This window comes from Macaca nemestrina, chromosome 16 (assembly GCF_043159975.1).
Source record: "Macaca nemestrina isolate mMacNem1 chromosome 16, mMacNem.hap1, whole genome shotgun sequence".
Classification (NCBI taxonomy): domain Eukaryota; kingdom Metazoa; phylum Chordata; class Mammalia; order Primates; family Cercopithecidae; genus Macaca; species Macaca nemestrina.
In genome coordinates this window covers 52,059,504-52,079,078 of record NC_092140.1, presented here as the reverse complement: position 1 = coordinate 52,079,078, position 19,575 = coordinate 52,059,504, and the positions used below count along the sequence as shown (strand labels likewise).

Sequence of the window (19,575 nt, the reverse complement as noted above, 5' to 3'; positions counted from 1 at the left end):
TTAAATATTTGGAATTTGTCCAGTAATAGGCGTGTATTTGTTATTCATGGTGAGTCTGTCATACCACACCTGACAGTTTATGCTAAGAGGTGACTCAAGTTGGGCCCCTAGTTTATGCTAATGATATAACTAAACATGGGGATGGCCACAACAGAAAGACTAACCATATGATTAGATAATTTGGGCTTCAAGCCTTGTGATATTAACCTGACCTCTATGGAGAAAAGGGAGGATTGAGATTCAGTTTGACCACGTCTATTAATTTAGTCAATTATACTTATCTGATGAAGCTGCATGAAAAAACATAAACAGTGAAACTTGGGTAATCTCCCTGGTTGGCTATACTCTGGTTATTGTTACACATTGATGTGCTGCGAGGGTAATAGATCTCCGAAGAAACTTCATGTTTTGGGTACTCTCAAACCTTGCTTTATGTGTCTCTCTTTGAATGGTTCTGATTTGTATCTCTTTTCCTATAACAAACCTGTAATAATAAAGTGTTCTGAGTTTTGTAAGTCATTCTAGCAAATTTTCTAACCTGAAAGGATAGGAATCTCCAAAATTTTAGCTCTCTGTTCAGAAGTAAAAGTGGCCTAGGAACTCCAAAACTGTGGCGAATGTCTGCAGTAGGTGACTGACTGGAAATTGTGGAGAAATATTCTTTCAGACTGCGACGTTTGGTCCAATACTAAGTAGCTGGAGTCAGAAGTATTTGCACCTGGGATGTTACATAGCTGTGTCTGTCTTAGTCAGTTCAGGCCACTAAAACAAAATGACATAGACTAAGAAACAAACATTTATTTTTCACAGTTTTAGAAGCTGGAAGACTCAAAATCAAGGTGCTGGCAGATTCAGTGTCTCATGAGGACCCTCTTCTTGGTCTGCAGATGGCTATCTTTCTTCCTCACCTGGAGGAAAGAGATCCTGTATCTGTTTTACAAAACCATTAATTCCATCGAAAGAACCCCACCCTCAGGAACTACTCTAGCCGTAATTACCTCTCAAAGACTCCACCTACAAATACCATCATACTGGAGGCTAGAACTCCAACATGTGAATTTGGGGGGACAAAAACATTCAGTCCTTAAGATTGTCCAAAGAGTAAACCATATTGAAACAGAATTTTTCGCCTGCCTCTTCGTGGGCAGGAACTGGAGTGGCTCATTTCACTCAGCCCATCACTGGCCACTCCTTGCAACAGGGAGCCTACCAGCAAGCGAATGCGGGAACCAGAGGGAACGAATTCTGAAACTAGCCGGCCACTCCTCTCTGGCCGGAGCCGGCTCTGTGGGCGCCCTGCATCAGCGTCCAAGCCCTGGTCCTCCTGGCACTTGGGTTCTTGTTCCGCATCCAGGAAGAATCAGATCACATGAAGGGATTAAAAGGTAGTGTATGCGGAGGATTTTAATGGGTGATGGCTCTCAGTGGGACGGGAGTTGGTTAGGCGATGGTGTGGGAAGAAAGCGACTTTTCCTGAAGCTGCACAATCTGAAGTTAGTTGCGTCTAGGCATATTCTCTGACGCTCAGCTGCTTGCACCTCCAACTGCTTGCATCAGCCGCTTGGGTCAAGTTGCCAGCTGAGGTCTTTTTATGGACACAGAGTAGGGGCATGGCAGACCAAAAAAGCAACATTTGGGTAGAAAAACAGGGATGGCTGTTTTCATTTAAGGCTTAAGGGTGGGGTTTAGCTGCGAGCCCATCCATTGTGTTATTTCCCCTCCTCTGAAGAGGCACATGTAACTGCCATCAGAATATGGACGATGATGGCTCTTAGCTACTTTCTGCTGAAAAGGGGCACTGTTTGGGGAAGTCGGCAGTCAAATTCCTCCCAGAGGTCTACCCAAGGGTCACTGGTTAAAAGGAGCCATCATCCAAGGCTCCAGCTGCCTGCCTGTTTGGAACCTCGATGGCCTGTAGGCAAAAGAGAAAACAAACTTCGCAAGGTTAAGTATCCATGGATCAAACATGTATATCAGACAAGGAAAGAATCTAGTGACAAAAGTCACAGAAATAAGAAGTGAAATATACTAACAACATTGCACCCCGATCTGTCTCACCTTGGTAAAAGAAATTAAACCTTGTATGGGAGCGATCAGACTTTATGAGAGAGGTAATTATTCTTGCCACATCTCTAGCAGTTAACAGGTGAACGTTAGGAATTCTAGGGTTTGTAGCCTTGCGTGGTGGCCATTAAAGCTTTTGCCTCTTTCTTGTGTCTAAAAGACTGAGGGGGCCACTTTCAGTAGGTCCTCTAAAGTACTATCTTGTCCTAGGGTCCGTTTCTGAATATAAACTGGAGGTAATCAAGTTTTTTGTTGCCCATTCTGAAAGACAGGGAATTTGGCATCCCTCATTCCCTTCCTTCCTTCAGTGAAAACTCGGGCGTGAGGGAGAAAGAAAGTGGATGAACTCCCTTTTCTTTTTTGTCCGTATCCCCGAGTCCTAGTGACCTTGGTGGTGCCACCTATGGGTACCAAAGCGGCTTTCACCCTTGTTAACAGGGGGGCCTAAAGGGTAGGAGTATCTGCTCTTACCCATATACGCCCTATCTCCCCTGCTGTACACAACCTTTGGCCTCATCTGTGCCGTGGAGTATGGCCTCCTTCCATGAAGCTAGGGTTTAATTGGTAGGAATTGGTCCTGCCCATTTACACCGTGCCTGCTGGCTGGCTTTGGATCCCTCCGATGTAGTTTTCCTTCCTAGGACTTCAACCTGAAGCTTGGAATCAAGTTTGAAAAAAAAAAAGGGCGGGGGTGCGGGTATTTCAGGGGCTGCTTGGGATTCATTTAGATGTCCCAGACAGGCTTTGCCAAATTTGCCATCAGCAGCCAGCAGGGGACGCTCCTCTGTTTCCTCCTTATTGTAAGCAAAGCGCAGAGGTTGGAAAAGAATCCTCTCTCTTCGAAAAAGAAGGAAAAGAACTTAAAAGTGCATAATGGGTTTGGGGCAGGGGTGGGGAAAGAGCCTCTTGCTTTGTAGAAAGATGGCTTTCTATAAAGTTACTAAACTACTACACTTCTACAAATTTACTAAAGACGTTACTAAACTTCTACAAAGTTACTAAACTGTCCCTTTCTACAAAGTTACTAAACTATTCAGACCGACTAGACCTCCATGAAGGGAAACAGAGCCAACATTCATTTTACCTGATGGAAAGGGAGAGGTGGTAGGGTCTTGGAAAAGAGGCAGATCCAACAGTCCTGAATTTAAAGTCACCCTTTTTTTGTATCTCTGACGGGCCCCCAGATGAGACAGGATTGTTCCCTTGACCTCCTTGGTGGGTGGGAACTGGAGTGGCTTGTTTCACCCAGTCCACCGCTGGTCACTCCTCCTGAGAGGGAGCAAGCAAGAGCGGAAACCTGAGGGAAGGAGCGCTGAAACCTGCCGGCCACTCCTCTCTAGCGGGAGCAGGCTCTGTGTGGCCCCGCAACAGCATCCAACCTCCGGCCCTCTCAGCATCCAGGTTCTTGTCCGGCATCCAGGAAGAATCAGGTCACATGAAAGGATTGAAGGGTAGTATATGCAGAGGATTTTATTGGGTGATCGCTCTCAGCAGGATGGGAGTTGGAAAGAGGATGGTGTGGGAAGAAAGTGATCTTTCCCTGAAGCCACACCATCTGGTTAGTCACATCTATCCATAGTCTTTGATGCTCAGCCGCTTGTACATCTGACATTCACCAACTTGTATCCCCAACGCTCTGCTGCTTCGATCCCCAACCACTTGCACCACCTGCTTGTGTCGCTCAGACATCTGAAGGCTTTTTATGGGCACAAGATAGAGGCATGGCAGGCCAAAATAGCAATATTTGGGTGGAAAAACAGGGTCAGCTGTTTTCACTTGGGGCCGTGGTTCTAGGTTTGAGAGTAGGGTTTAGCGGGAAGCCCAGACATTCTGTATCAATATCTCAAACCAAATATTCAGTACCAACAAGCTTTATTTCTATGAATAATTTTTTGACTTTATGAAAGTTCCTCTGAAGATTTTATTCATGGAACATAGAACCCACCACAACTGCCAATTAACGATAATCATTTCTCATGGAAAAGAGATGGGACTATCACTATTTTCTACTGTCTTTAAAGCAAGGTGCTTTAAGAATATATTCCTCATTCTGGAAGACACTACAAAATGTGTTACATAATTATTTTTCAAATTTCTTCAAATTTCGTGCAATACTTTTTGTTTAGAAATAACACTAATATATCTTAGTATAATTTATTGGTTAAATGTGTAATATCTAGTGTCAGGTTGCTGTTGAATAGCAGGGAAATATTTTCATTTTTTCATGATCAAAGCTTTCTGAACAGAGAAAATTAATATAAAGCTAAAGAATATCTCTTTTTCCTTATAGATATTTGTTCTTTGCATTCTAAGGTGATAGATAACTCAGAGTCATGTGCTTACTTGTTAAAAGAGGATTAAACCCATAGCCATTGGTTTACTATCTCAAGGGTTGTGAACACCAAAGGAACTTACTTTCTCAAAAACATGAATTATTTACATTAGAAAATTACGGTCCTTTTTTCTTTTTTTCTCTCTCAGGAGAGGCTATTGTGGAATATTCCTATTTAATTCTAAAATTCATGTATTGGGGGGGTTCTATTTTTGCCTTGTAAGAACTTGCTTTTGCACATGTAAGATCTGTTTCTCTTCATCTACTCATTTACACCATGAGAGGAGAGAATTGGACATAGGAAACTTCAACAGTTTTTTTGTGCTTAGTAATAAAACCTATGATCTCTGATATAGGAAACTCATGTTTGATATCAAGAAAAATAAATCAATATAGATATTAAAAGCCTATTAACTGCATGGCTTAAATGTTCAGCTGTGAATGTTTTCTCTTCTATAGATGTATGCAAGTTTGTTAATCTTTCTGTGCCTCAGTTTCCAGTACAGAATAGAAGCCCCAATTCTACTTACTAAGAGGGTTTTGTTAGAGTTAAACAAATTATATAATGTATTTAGAGAAGTGACTGTAACATTGTGATATTAAATCATCACTTATGCTACATTTATTATACAACAGGCACAATTTTAATTGCCTTAACAAATAGTAAATCCTATGACAACCTTATGAGGTAGATGATATTGTTAGTTACATTTTAAAAATTGGAAAACTGGAGCATAGAGATATTTTACAACTTTCCTAAGGTTATGTTTCTCAGTGGGCAAGTCTATGTAAACCTATCTAAAAGTCCAAGGAAGCTGAGATGCTGAAGAAAGAGGCTGACAAATCCAGTTTCTTAGGAACAAACATTTAATGGGGACTTATGAACAGAAACCAAGTCTCTGTTTCTGGCAGTGGAGAGATGACATGGTTGATTCCTAAAAAATTACCCTCCAGACTCAGAGCTTATATACCATAGGAAAGGGGTAATTTGGAAGGGATATCTAGGACAACTGAAGTACAAGAACATCAAGATTGTTAGGTCTAAAGGCAGGATTTACAGTAAGTACCTGTTCTTACACAAGGAGCAATAGGTAAACTGGAAATCTTGGCAGCATTTCCACAACTGGGGTTAATCAGAAGCCAACATATCAGATTAGCATCCAAGATGAAATTGCATTAACCTCCACAGGTTACACAGCAGAGAGGAGAAAAAGCTAAAATCTGAATACAGGTACCCTGGTTTCAAGGTCAAACTAAATAAATAGTAGTTGTTGTCATTATTATGACCAAGGTTTAAAAAAATAAAAGAAGATCATCAGTTTTCTTCAAATGCCTGATGACAGGTAATAAAAGGGTTCAGAGTATTTTCCATGACATATTTATGTTGTCTTAGTCATCCTCCCAAGTAACTCATGTATACTTCTTTAATGAAATGACTGAAAACTCTGATGAAGCCTGTCTTATTTTGGATCCAAGAATCACTAAACCAATTTCCAGCAGAAATCGGAACTTTGTCCAAACCTAAGAAGCCCCTTAGATTCTGTTCTATTTTATGCTCCATATTTCTCTGAGGAAATGAGTGGACAGCTGAAGACTTGAAAGAGTCAGTGTGTGAGGGAAGGAAAAAAATAGAGACAACAATTGGCTTATATATAACACTATAAAACACTATCTCTTTTCATCTTGGTGTTTTGTTTAAAATAAATTTCCTTTTCTCTTTATTATTGATGATAAATAAACAATTAATTTTGTTCTTGCTAAGTCTGGGGTTAACTGTATATACTTGGTTATGTTAAACAAACACACCTATATAATATTAAATCTGAAATACTTATATATTTCTGACCTAGTACTAGAATTGTTGGCACAGGTCCCAATGCTTTAAAAATGACTTTTCATTCAACCCTTTTTCTATCACTTATACCATTTTCTTATGTTGGTATATGGTAAAGGACTGACTGTTACAGTGTATATGATTCTAAGCCATACTTTGCCTCTGGCTTTTACTGTCCCTGTGGGCTTGGTATTGGAAAGAGGAACTCGATCATTCTTTTTGTACTGACTGCAGCACTAAACTTTCTAGAGAGATCAATCTACTTGCAATTTGCAGTTGTGGCTGGCATTTTATTTAATGCCTCTTGGTGACAGAAAATGGAGTAACACTTGTTCTAAAATGTTTTGTGCTTTTGTAGTGCTCCCTTGTTGTTAGTAAAAAGCATAGTTATTCTTCCATTTCAGAAGCATGTTAGCAAGTGCATAAGAATAACTAATCATAGCTACAACAATTATAACTCTAAATTATAAATTCATTAACATCACCATTTATATGTAATATTTTATTAAAAAGAAACTTGAAATTCAATTTACTTTCTGCTGCTTTCAGCCATGTAACCATGAGCATTGTTTTAAAGAATTTGGAGAGTTATTTAGATGACCTGGAACAATGCAATTAAGATTTTGATTTCTGAACCCAATACAGATAAAAAGAAAACAACAAAACACACAAAACGCACAAAACAGCATATTTATTGAGTAAAGTAATAAGAAGGCAGAGCATGACTAAAACACGGTCATTTACTTCTGCCACTTACCATTGTTACCCTGTCACTCAGCTTATATGGCTATTATTCACTCATCCACAGGACCACCAGCACAATTTCTTAACAGTGTGAACTCAGGAGGGTAGTTGAGGCTTTAAATATATCTTTTTATCTTAAATTTTTTTGAATGGAATATCTGTGTAAAATAATCAAGAATGATAATTAAACTATAGAAAACTCTCTACAATTAATTCACAATAAAGACTTCCAAAAATAAAAATGAATGAGAAACAATCATAGTTTTATAATAATGATTACATAAATATTCCTTATAAAATTTATGACTATGGTACAGGATAACTTTTGCTTATGCATAATTTATCGAGAGATTATACCTTACAGAAGAGTTTTTACGATTTTTAAAATTAGAATTTTTAGTAGTATTCCTATTGAAACAAAAAGACTGCATTTCTGGTTTGACCAGTTTTTTTTATTTTTTTATTTTCTACATGTCTTTGAAGGCCAAATGTTACCTTAAAGTATACTTAACAGCTAAGGAATTTCATATAACTGATTGAGGTTCCAGTGGAGTTATAAAACCTGAAATTCCACTTATTTTCTATTTCTTCAGGAATAGATAACAGTAGAGAAGTAAAATTTATTATTAATGTAGGTTGGTCAGAATTGTGACCTGAAAAATTTTGATACAGACTGTAAGCTGAATACTCAGAAATGCAGAAAAATACATGTTTATGAAGTAAATAAATATACATGTTTTATCTGAGAAATAATACACACTGCTTTAGATATTTTTAGGATGCCCTGAAAGAAAATGTGACAATACACAAGATTGATTAACAAATGAACTCCAATTTTAAGAGAATGTTTTCTTCAATTTTATGGTTCATATTAACTGAGACATCTAAATTCCAGTTGAGCATTAAAAGTGATTCAAACATGCATAATGTTCAGTTTTATTGTTCACACATAAAGATTTTTCTAAACTGTGATTAATAAAACATGACACTCATTTATATCACTTAAAACTTAAGGTAAAAACTGCCACTTTGTTTAAGTGTTCTCATTATTTTTTCTTAAGCATATATTGTGTTATTATAAATGGAAAAATGCTGGTTCAGCAATTCAAACAATACACTTTTTCTTAGTCCATCCACCCAACTCACCTGAGATTGCTTAGGGCAATCATTTATCCTGTGTAACCTCATTCATTTTTTAAATAGTATACTAATAATTGTTCACATTACTTAGAAACTTTATCAAAGGGTGTGCATAAAATCATATACAAAAGTCAATCACTTTCCTATATACAGGCATACCTTGGATGTATTGTGGGTTTAGTTCCAGACCACTTCAATAAAACATGTTACAATAAAACAAGACACACCGTTTCTCTTTCCCAATGCATATAAATGTTTACACTACATGGTAGTTTATTATGTGTGCAATAGCATTTGTCTAAAAAATAATGCATATGCCTTAATTTAAAAATACTTTGTCATTAAAATTTGCTAATGATCATCCAAGCCTTCAAGTTATATCTTTTTGATGGTGGAGGGTCTTGCATGGATATTGATGGCTGCTGACCAGTGTGGTGGTTGTTGAAAACTGAGGTGTCTGGGGCCATTGCTTAAAATAAGAAATTAATAAAATTTATTGCATTAATGGACTTTTTCTTTCATAAAATATTTCTCTGTACCATGTGATACTCTTTGCTAACATTTTAACCACAGTAGAAAATCTTTCAAAATTGGAGTCAGTCTTATCAAAACCTACCACTGCTTTCTCATCTAAATTTAGGTAATATTCTAAATATGTTACCTTTTCAACAATGTTCACAATATCTTCACTTTGAGTAAATTCTATCTCCAGAAATCACTTCCTTTGCTCATTCATAGGAATCAATTTCTCATCCATTGAAGTTTTATCATGAGACTGCAGAAACTCAGTAACCACTTCAGGCTCCACTTCTAATTCTATTTCTCTTGCTATTTCCATCACATCTGCGGTACTTCTGCCACTGAAATCATAAACCCCTTAATGTAATCAATGAGGGCTGAATAAACTTATTCCAAACTCCTGTTAATGATGATATTTTGGACTCGTTCCATGAAGTAGAACATTTATCAATTACATTTGCTGTCATATGAGCAGTTTGTTGCACCCCAAAACAATTACGATAATGTCAAACACCTATGAAAGTGATCAGAGATCACTGTAACATATATAATAGTTAAGATTTAAAATATTGTCAGAATTATTAAAATGTGACACAGACACACAAAGTGAGCACTTTGCTGTTGAAAATGTGGCATTGATATACCTGCTAGATGCAGGGATGCCACAAACCTTCAGTGTGTAAAAAGTGCAATATCTGCAAAATGCAATAAAGTGAATGCAATAAAATGAGGTATGCCTGTATCAGCAATGAACAAGTAAAATTTGAAATTAAAAGAACAATACCATTTACATTGGTATTCCCCAAAACTGAAATACTTAAGTATAGATGTAGCAAAATATGCACAGGATCTATATTAGGGAAACTACAAAAGTTTGACCAAAAAATCAAACAACTAAATAAATGTGGAGGTAGACCATGTTCATGGATAGGAAGATTCAATACTGTCAAGATGTCTGCTGTATTCTGAATATTTGTGTGCCTTCAATTTTATATGTTGAAATATAATCTCCAATGTGATAATACTAAGAAATGTGGCCTTTTCAGAAGTGGTTAAGTCATAAGGGTAAGACCTTCATAAATGAAATAGGTGCCTAAGAAAAGAGACTTGAAGCAGTTTGTTTGCCTCATCCAACATATACACACAACTAGAAGGCACCATCTGTGAAGCAGATACCAAAGATACTGGTGCTCTGATCTTGTGCTTCCCAGTCTCCAGAATTGTAAGCAATTAATTTTTGTTGTTTATACATTACCCAGTCTAAGATATTTTGCTATTGCACTCTGAAAGGACTAAGACAATGAGTGTTCTTCATAATTTCATCTGTAGATTAAATGCAGCCTCAAACAAAATCCTAGCAAGTTATTTTGTGTATATCAACAAATTTATGTTAAAGTTTTAGGAATCAACAAAAGACTCAGAATCACCAAAACAATATTGAATGTGAAAAAATGTTGGGTAATTAATACCACTCAACCTTGACTTAATGCAAAGTAACAGTAATCACAACAGTGTGATATTAGTAAAAGGACAGGCAAATAAATCAGTGAAACAGAATGAAGCATTGAGAAACAGAGTCAGGTAAATATACCCAAATGACCTTTGTCGAAGATGACAGTTAATCTAATGAAACAGATATATCTTTCAACATATTGTACTAGAACAAGTGGATATCCTGATGCAAAAACAAATAAATAAATCTAGACACATATGTTATTTATTTATTTATTTATTTATTTATTTTTTATTATACTTTAAGTTCTAGGGTACATGTGCACAATGTGCAGGTTTGTTACATATGTATACTTGTGCCATGTTGCTGTGCTGCACCCATCAACTCGTCAGCACCCATCAACTCATATTTTACATCAGGTATAACTCCCAATGCAATCCCTCCCCCCTCCCCCCTCCCTATAATAGGCCCCGGTGTGTGATGTTCCTCTTCCAGAGTCCAAGTGATCTCATTGTTTAATTCCCACCTATAAGTGAGAACATGTGGTGTTTGGTTTTCTGTTCTTGTGATAGTTTGCTGAGAATGATGGTTTCCAGCTGCATCCATGTCCCTACAAAGGACACTAACTCATCCTTTTTTATGGCTGCATAGTATTCCATGGTGTATATGTGCCACATTTTCTTAATCCAGTCTGTCACTGATGGACATTTGGGTTGATTCCAAGTCTTTGCTATTGTGAATAGTGCTGCAATTAACATACATGTGCATGTGTCTTTTTTTTTTTTTTTTTTTTTTTTGAGACAGAGTCTTGCTTAGTCGCCCAGGCTGGAGTGCAGTGGCGCGATCTCGGCTCACTGCAAGCTCCGCCTCCCGGGTTCACGCCATTCTCCTGCCTCAGCCTCCCGAGTAGCTGGGACTACAGGCGCCCGCCGCCTCGCCTGGCTAATTTTTTGCATTTTTAGTAGAGACGGGGTTTCACAGTGTTAGCCAGGATGGTCTCGATCTCCTGACCTTGTGATCCGCCTGCCTCGGCCTCCCAAAGTGCTGGGATTACAGGCGTGAGCCACCGCGCCCGGCCTGTGCATGTGTCTTTATAGCAGCATGATTTATAATTCTTTGGGTATATACCCAGTAATGGGATGGCTGGGTCATACGGTATTTCTAGTTTTAGATCCTTGAGGAATCACCATACTGTTATCCACAATGGTTGAACCAGTTTACAATCCCACCAATAGTGTAAAAGAGTTCCTATTTCTCCACATCCTCTCCAGCACCTGTTGTTTCCTGACTTTTTAATGATTGCCATTCTAACTGGTGTGAGATGGTATCTCATTGTAGTTTTGATTTGCATTTCTCTGATGGCCAGTGATGACGAGCATTTTTTCATGTGCCTGTTGGCTGTATGAATGTCTTCTTTTGAGAAATGTCTGTTCATATCCTTTGCCTACTTTTTGATGGGGTTGTTTTTTTTTCTCGTAAATTTGTTTGAGTTCTTTGTAGGTTCTGGATATTAGCCCTTTGTCAGATGAGTAGATTGCAAAAATTTTCTCCCATTCTGTAGGTTGTTGGGGTTCGTGCCGGGGGTGGTGGAGAATGAAAGAACACACAAAAGACAAAGACACACAGAGAACATGGCGGCCGCACTCAGAGCCTCCGCCTCACTTTATTTATACTCCATAAACTCCACGTCAGCAGAAAGAATGCAATGCAAAACAAACTTTCTTTTCCCACATGTAACTTTCTACTCAGTTCCTTGTTTCTATGCTCTTCCTTATCTGCCCGCCTTCTTGGTGCCTATGGGAGTTCATTAAAAGTTCAATTGGAGATACTGTCCTTGAGCCCTTTCTATTCTCAGCATACTGTTTTCAAAGGCCCCTGCATTTCCCCCTTTTTGTTTTTGTTTTGCCTCAATCCTAAAAAGGTAGCCCATATTTGTTCCTGTGTTTTCTTTTGTTTTTGGAGGCGACGGAGGGAGCATCGAATCACCAAAAGAAGTAGACCCAATGCAAGTGCCCAAAGCAATATACTTCCAGAGATTGTAGAAATCCATGTTTTCATCCGGGTCCATGGGTTAAAGGCAACATGGTGCTGACCCAACTCTGCAGGGTTACGGTTCCAGACAACACATGTAATTGTTGTCGAAATGCTTCGGAAATGTTCTGAATGAGCTCTTGGATGTCCAAACTAATAATTTTATGGCCTACTAATAATTTTTGGATTACAGTCCAATTTTGAGAGATGTTAAAAGGTACAGGCATTACACAAAATTGAGTGGAGTTCCAATCACATTGTAATGTCATCCGAGTACTGAGTATAGTGAGCTGATCTCCAAGCCATGTCAATGCTTGCTCCATGTTGTCCAATCTTTCAGCAAGTTGAGAGTCAATGTTTCGCTGTTGAAGCCATAACCAGTGAGATTGTTTGTGCCATTGCTGCATAAATTCAGCATTTTGTATGCTTTGATGAAGAGCGAGTCCTGCTACGGTCGCAGTGGAGGCGATGGCAACAAGACTCATCACCGAGGCAATTATAAGTCCAAGGGCATGGCGGGTTCGCTGAAGAGAAGTCCAAATATAAGTTTGAAGAGGTGATGCCCCCCACGGTTGTGTAAGGTTAACAGGTAGCCAAATTTCCTTACAAGCCCTGAGGATATAAATATCCCCAGTAAAGTTGTGCCACCAGGAATGATTGAGGCAAGACAAAAATGTACACGTATCTGTACAATTAACAATCCCCGTATCATTATCCCATGTCAAATTCCCTGCTAATAATAGGTAGGGCTTACGGACACAAGCAATAATATATCAGGAGGTATTTCGATATAACTGAATATGAAAGGAGTTAGTTGGGTTAGAAAGATTAAGGGACATATTCCTCACAAAAGTGCTAATGGCATCACCTGCAGCTAACAACTTCCAAAGATGACTCTGTACTTCAGGCCTCCTTCACGCCATACCAAGGTTTCATTACTGTTAGCGGCAATACTTTTATTTACCCAGTGTCATTTCAAAGGTATGTGACTAAATTTTATTTGAAAATCACCGTGCACACTCCAATCAGTTATTTACATTCCATTGTATTCTAATAAAATCCGGGGTTTAGTTCCCCGACATTGTTGCCACTCCAGCACCTCGATATTAGGAGAAACCTCTGGAATAGGACAAAAAGGTAAAGAACTAGGAATAGTTTCATTGCTATATACAGTATGATTATACTGAAAGCTTCTAGTTACAACAATAACAGTATTAGCAGCCACACGACTATGATTATAGCGAACAGCCCAGGCTTCATGCGATTTTCGGAGACAATGAGAACTATTTCCCATACATATTGGAAGTCCTTCCACTCCAAATTTATATGTGTTGTTTATAATTCCCGTTTCCTGTTCTATATTGTCCTTGTCTATATAGAGGGACGGCATCCAAGTAGTGTCATTGGTGAAAACCTTAATTTCTGCCTCCCCTCAGGCGACTCCCTGATACAAGGGCGGAAAGGGAATATAAATCCAATATTCATACAAAGCCTCACTAAGAGAAATAAGTCTCCCGCCGAGGCACACCTAACAAAGGAAGAAATGCATGCTGAATCCAGTTTTCTTTTCAACAGGGTTTCAATCATCTTGTAGGAAACCACTCAGGTCCGCTCCCTGTAAGGACAAGAGCATAGCCCCATCCCTGTTTTAGAATTTGCCCTTGAACATACTTACCTTCTTCATTAGGATACCAAACCTTTAAATTGTCAGCGGGCACTATCACCGAGGGAGGTGAGGAAAGATGGGTTACGACAGCGGAGTCTTGCAATTGTCTCCATTGATTCAAAAAAATTAAGGTAAAAAGAACCTTCAAAATCTGGTTTCTGGGGGGGCTCATTTCACCCTTTTTGTTTTGTTTTAATAGTTGAGTTTTTAAAGTTAAATTTGCGCGCTCAATAATGGCTTGACCTTGACTGTTGCCCGGGATACCGATGATATGTTGAATATTGTATTGCTGTAAGAAACTTGTAATTTATGAGAGACATAGGCAGGGGCATTATTAGTTTTAAGTATAAGAGGAATGCCCATGATGGCGAAAAAAGCTAAGAGATGTGTAATAACAGAATCAGCTTTCTCAGATGGCAACGGAGTGGCCCATTGAAAATGAGAAAAGGTATCAATGGTATGATGAACATACTTTAATTGTCCAAAAGAAGGGACATCTCATGGATTAACCCCAGGATGGAAGGATGGAATGCTCAAAGGAGCACAGGAAGGACAAGCTCGAATAAGAGAACGAGCTTGTTTATAAGTTAAATGAAACCGTCGTTGAAGGCCAGAACTATTAGTGTGATGTAGAGTATATTTTTGTTCTGCAGCATGTAGGTGGCCTATTAAAAGTGAATCAATCTGAGTATTACCATGAACTAATGGTCCAGGAAGTTGAGAATGAGAACGAAGATGAGTGATGAATAAAGGAGCTCGACGTTGGCTCAAAGTAGAAGATAACAAGGAAAAGAGTTTTTGAAGAGAAGAAATAGCACAAAGAGGTAAAGTGGCCTGAGAGATATAAGTAGTAACATAAACAGCGTATTGAGAATCACTAACAATGTTACAACCAGTAGTAGGGAAATCAAGTAAGATCATCAGAACAGCAAACAATTCTCCCTGTTGCACCGAGGGATAAGGATAAACTGTAACTCGAGATTGATGAACACTCCAATATCCAGCCTTATCATTGCTACTAGCATCAGTAAAAAAGGTAGGACCTTGAACAGGAAATACAGAAATTGGTGAGAAAGGCAACACAGAATGTTGCCTAAAAATTGAAAAGATCGGAGACTTAGGATATTGGGTAGAAAATTGTCCAACAAAAGAAGCGCAAGCAACTTGCCAAGAATCAGAAGTTGCAAGAAGATAAGTGATCTGAGTGAATTGAGAGCTAGTTAAGGAAGGACCTCCTCCCCAAAGTTGTCAACAGTGATGCCGTCCTTTGATGATCAGTTCAGCTAAATGATCGATATAAGTAGCCAAGCGTTTAGATATTTTATTGGACAAAAAGATCCATTTTAGTGGTCGATTAGTTTGATGAATCATTCCTGTGGGAGAAGGTAAAGTATGAACTAAACAAAAGGAAGGGCCTTTTGAAGTTGCTCTTCAACAAGCTGGAGTTCCTGTAAAGCCAAAGGAGTTAAATGGCGTGAGTTGTCCAAGTGACTGTCTCCTTCTAGAATAGAAAAAAGATGTTATAACTGATATGTTGGTATTCTTAAAACAGGATGCATCCAATTAATGTCTCCTAGAAGCTTTTGAAAATCATGTAATGTTTTTAAATGATCACGTCGAATTTGAATTTTTTGGGGTCGAATATTTTGTGCCCCCAAGGTATAACCTAAATATTGAATAGGAAAATCCAGTTAAATTTTTTCTGTGGCAATATTAAGTGAGTAGAAAGAAAGCTGAGTTTGTAATGATACAAAAGCATCTTGCTGCTTTTCTCTGGTGGGTGCAGCAAGAAGAATGTCATCCATATAATGATATAAAAGAACAGAAGGATGACACTTTCTTTTTTTTTTTTTTTTTTGAGGCGGAGTCTCGCTCTGTCGCCCAGGCTGGAGTGCAGTGGCTGGATCTCAGCTCACTGCAAGCTCCACCTCCCAGGTTCCCGCCATTCTCCTGCCTCAGCCTCCCGAGTAGCTGGGACTACAGGCGCCGCCACCACACCTGGCTAATTTTTTGTGTTTTTTTTTTTAGTAGAGACGGGGTTTCGCCATGTTAGCCAGGATGGTCTCGATCTCCTGACCTCATGATCCGCCCGTCTCGGCCTCCCAAAGTGCTGGGATTACAGGCTTGAGCCACCGCGCCTGGCCGGATGACACTTTCAAACAGGATCCAAGGCCCTATGGACAAATTCTTGACACAAGGTAGGGCTATTTAACATACCTTGAGGTACAACTTTCCATTGATATCGAGAAAGTGGCTGAAAATTATTAAAAACAGGGACGGAGAAGATCCATACAATAATAAATTAACACAGTTGGAAACTGATTGTTTACAGGATTTAAAGTCCTATGTACAAATTTTTGACATATAGTAGGGCTATTAAGTATACCCTGGGGAAGAAGCTTCTGCTGATATTTTTGAATAGGTTGTCCATTATTATATTTAGGAATAATAAAGGCAAACTTTTTACAATCTTGAGGTTGTAATGGAATAGAGAAAAAACAATTTTTGAGATCTATGACCATTAATTTTTAACTTTGTGGGATAAGGGCAGGATTAGGAAGACCAGGCTGTAAACTTTCCCTAGGTTGAATGGTAAACATTTATAGTTTTAAGACAAGAGAAAGAGGGGAATTCCATGCAGAAGTACGTGGCTTTAGAATCCTCTCAGCCATTTGTTTTTTGACTTACTCTTTTAAAGTCCTAAGTATTTCTTTAGATAATGGCCACTGTTTCACCTAAAGAGGAGTGGTCGTTTTACACTTTAATTATAAAACTTGAGGCTGGTGAACAGTGGCTATGAGTTTAAAGGATTGTAGCCCATTTTGAACAACATTTTTTTTTGGCAGATGAGGAAATATGAAGAATGTTTAAAAAAGCACCAAATTGTTATGAAAGATTTTGTCCCCAAAGATTAATATTGATAGGAATAATATAAAAAAAAACTTGACCTTGTTCACCTTTTGGACTGACACAGGTTAAAGGTTCTACGTCTTGATAAACCACAGAAGCAGCACCCAAGCCAATGAGTATGACTGAAACTTGTCTTTTTTCCCATTGTATAGGCCACTAACTTAAACAAATAATAGACATATTCACTCCCATATCAATTAACCCTTTAAAAACTATTCTATTGATATGCAATGAACATAAGGGCTTTTGATTAGAAACTAAAGTTTCCCAAAAAACAGTTTTTTTCTGTGCTACCAAACCCTCCCTATTGAGAATACGTTCCCCTGCCTCTAGGCATATAAATTGTGAAACTTGTACCATAATAAGAATTTTATTAGTAACATCAAGATCAATGATTTCTGGAATCATCATTAACTTCCATATAGCACTGTTGTTTTGACCTAACAAAAGTCCTATATGTCCTCTTGGCAAAGGGTCACACACTCTAATAGCTAATTTATATACTCCTCTATTAGGAGACAAGGTATAAGGTTGAGTAATAACTAAGTCAGCAGCGGCGCTCTACTTAGTTGCCGCATAAAGCTGAGAAACTGGGGTAAGGTGTGGGATCCTTAAGGAGGACTTGAATTTATTCGTTGATGTTGTAGGTCATTGCTCACTGGGTATTGTAGTAGACTTGTATTGTAATTGTTGGGGCCCCAAGCCTGTGGGCCCCGGCTCCCGTTTCCTAGGAGAGGAGACAGTAAATTTCCACTTTTATCAGTTTTGGAATGACATTTATTTGTCCAATGTCGACCTTTACCACAACATTTGTACACCTCTGAAGGCAGCTTTCTGCCTTGAGGGATAAAAGTGTTCAATTTTTATGACATTCTTTTTTTTTTTTTTTTTTTTGAAATGTCTAAGTTTACCACACTGCAAACAAACACCTTGTTTGTTATTTCCTTTTAAGGCTTTAGACAAAGCTCCAGCAAATAATTGAGCATTATAAATAGCCCCTCCAACACTAATACAAGTTTTAATATATTTATCTAAATTGGCCCCATTGGCCTTTAATGATTTTAACAATTTTTAACAGTCAGCATAAGCATTTTTAAAAGACAATGTTTGTAACAAAATTTTTGAAGCAAGGCCTGCACCCACAATTTTGAAGACAGCATCCTGAAGACGGGCTATGAAATCTGGATATGGTTCATTTGTGCCCTGTAAAATCTTCACAGAGGAAAGGGAAGATTTTCCTGTTATCTCTACCTTATTTCAGGCCCTTAAAAACAAAATCTTGATTTGAGTAAAGGCAACATCATCTAGACCAGCCTGAGCATTAAGAGTAGCATACTGGCCCGTGCCTGTGAGTTATTCCTCAGTGGGTTCAGGGGGATCACACATAACATTTTTCCTAGCCTATACATGTGCCTTGTTCATTTACCAGCTGTGCAATTGTAACCACTGAGAACTATCAAGAAAAGCCTTCCTTCAAAGTCTTCCAGTCTATAGGAATTATCAAATTTTCTGATGAAAAAACATCAAGAAGACCAAGGATAAAAGGAGATTGAGATCATAGTTAGAAATGGCAGCTTTCATTTCTTTTAAAAATTTAATTTGTAAGGCATTAAATTGGACATTATTGCCACCATTTGAAAACTGAGCGTTAGGAGCAAAAGAAGCACAAATAATTGGAAACAGATCCAGCTCCTTAAAAGAATTTTTTTTAATTAAAAGTATATATAATATATAATAATACTCATATCCCCAAATATAAAGAATCCCAACATATTAATAGGAAAAGGTAAATAACCCAACCAAAAGTAGCAGAACAAAGAAATGACAATAAACCTATATGTCTAACATCATTACTCACTAGGAAATATGTATATTAATACCAAATTGAGAATCATTACATACACAATACAATGGTTAAAATTTAAAAACACAGAAAATATCAAGAGGTAGTTAATGTGTTAAGCAACTCAAATACTCAACTTCTGTTTGAAGTGTAAATTGGTGGAACTGATGCACCCCTATAACATAACAATTTCCTAGCTGGGGTTATTAATACTATATTAATATTAATAGTTAATATTAATGTGCTTATTTATTGACTATTGAAATACTCATAATATTTTAACAAACAATAAGATATACATATACACTGGTTTTGACATATTAAACAGGTGTTTAGTATAAATTTAAAGTATGTCTGATGTGAACAGGGCTTCAACTTTGCCAAACAAAGGTAAAGATAAGGAAGCCGGGGGGTTGGAGGCTCTGGAAAATCCTCTTTTAACAGGGCAGAAGGAAAAGAAACAGGGAAAGCTCCCAAAAGTGAATTAGAAGAATATATCTGTAATATTTGTTGAAGCATTTCCATAATACTCTGCATGTCAGAATTTCCCTTAGAAGAAGGAAGATCTGGCTTTTTCTCTTCTCCCCCTTTTGCTACCCCCCCCATCCTCTGTTATCCTGGCACAAATGGGCTCCATTTCAGATTTATTTATTTTTTTCAAATCCTCAGATACCTTTCCTCCTATGGCTACATTACCACACTCTGAATCAGTCTCAAGTAACTCTAATGTCTGAGTGATAGAGTTACACAAGGTCCACAATCTTAGAGGCATAATATCCCCTAACTGGAGAGCTCTAAGCAGAGCTTTTACTACCTGTAACCATTCTCTCCGATTCAGCTGCCCTTTAGTCTGATACTGAAACCAGTAACAATGTTGTTCAACATGGGCAAACAATCGCTTCAAAGTCTTTTTCTTTTACTTCCACTCCTATAGACAGCAACAGTCCTTGAAACAGCTGTAAATATTCTGAGGCCAGAGAGATGGAATTCCCCATAATGAAGGTTTAAGAAGGTTCCCCTTAACAATATCCGAGCCTTA

At 38.1% G+C, this 19,575-nt stretch overlaps 1 protein-coding gene across 2 annotated transcripts in view; it reads left to right on the top strand.

Annotated features, from left to right (window-relative positions):
- Positions 1-827: 827 nt before the first annotated feature.
- LOC105495750 (uncharacterized) overlaps positions 828-19,575 on the top strand; it is a 69,747-nt gene continuing 50,999 nt past the window's right edge. The window contains exon 1 of one of the 2 annotated variants that reach the window (XM_071081694.1): positions 828-1,385. In XM_071081694.1, coding sequence (XP_070937795.1) covers positions 862-1,385 — 524 coding nt within the window. In that variant the 5' untranslated portion in view covers positions 828-861. Of the gene's footprint in view, positions 1,386-15,815; positions 15,982-19,575 lie in introns of those variants that run through there. The other variant, XR_011615147.1, reaches the window with a different exon arrangement.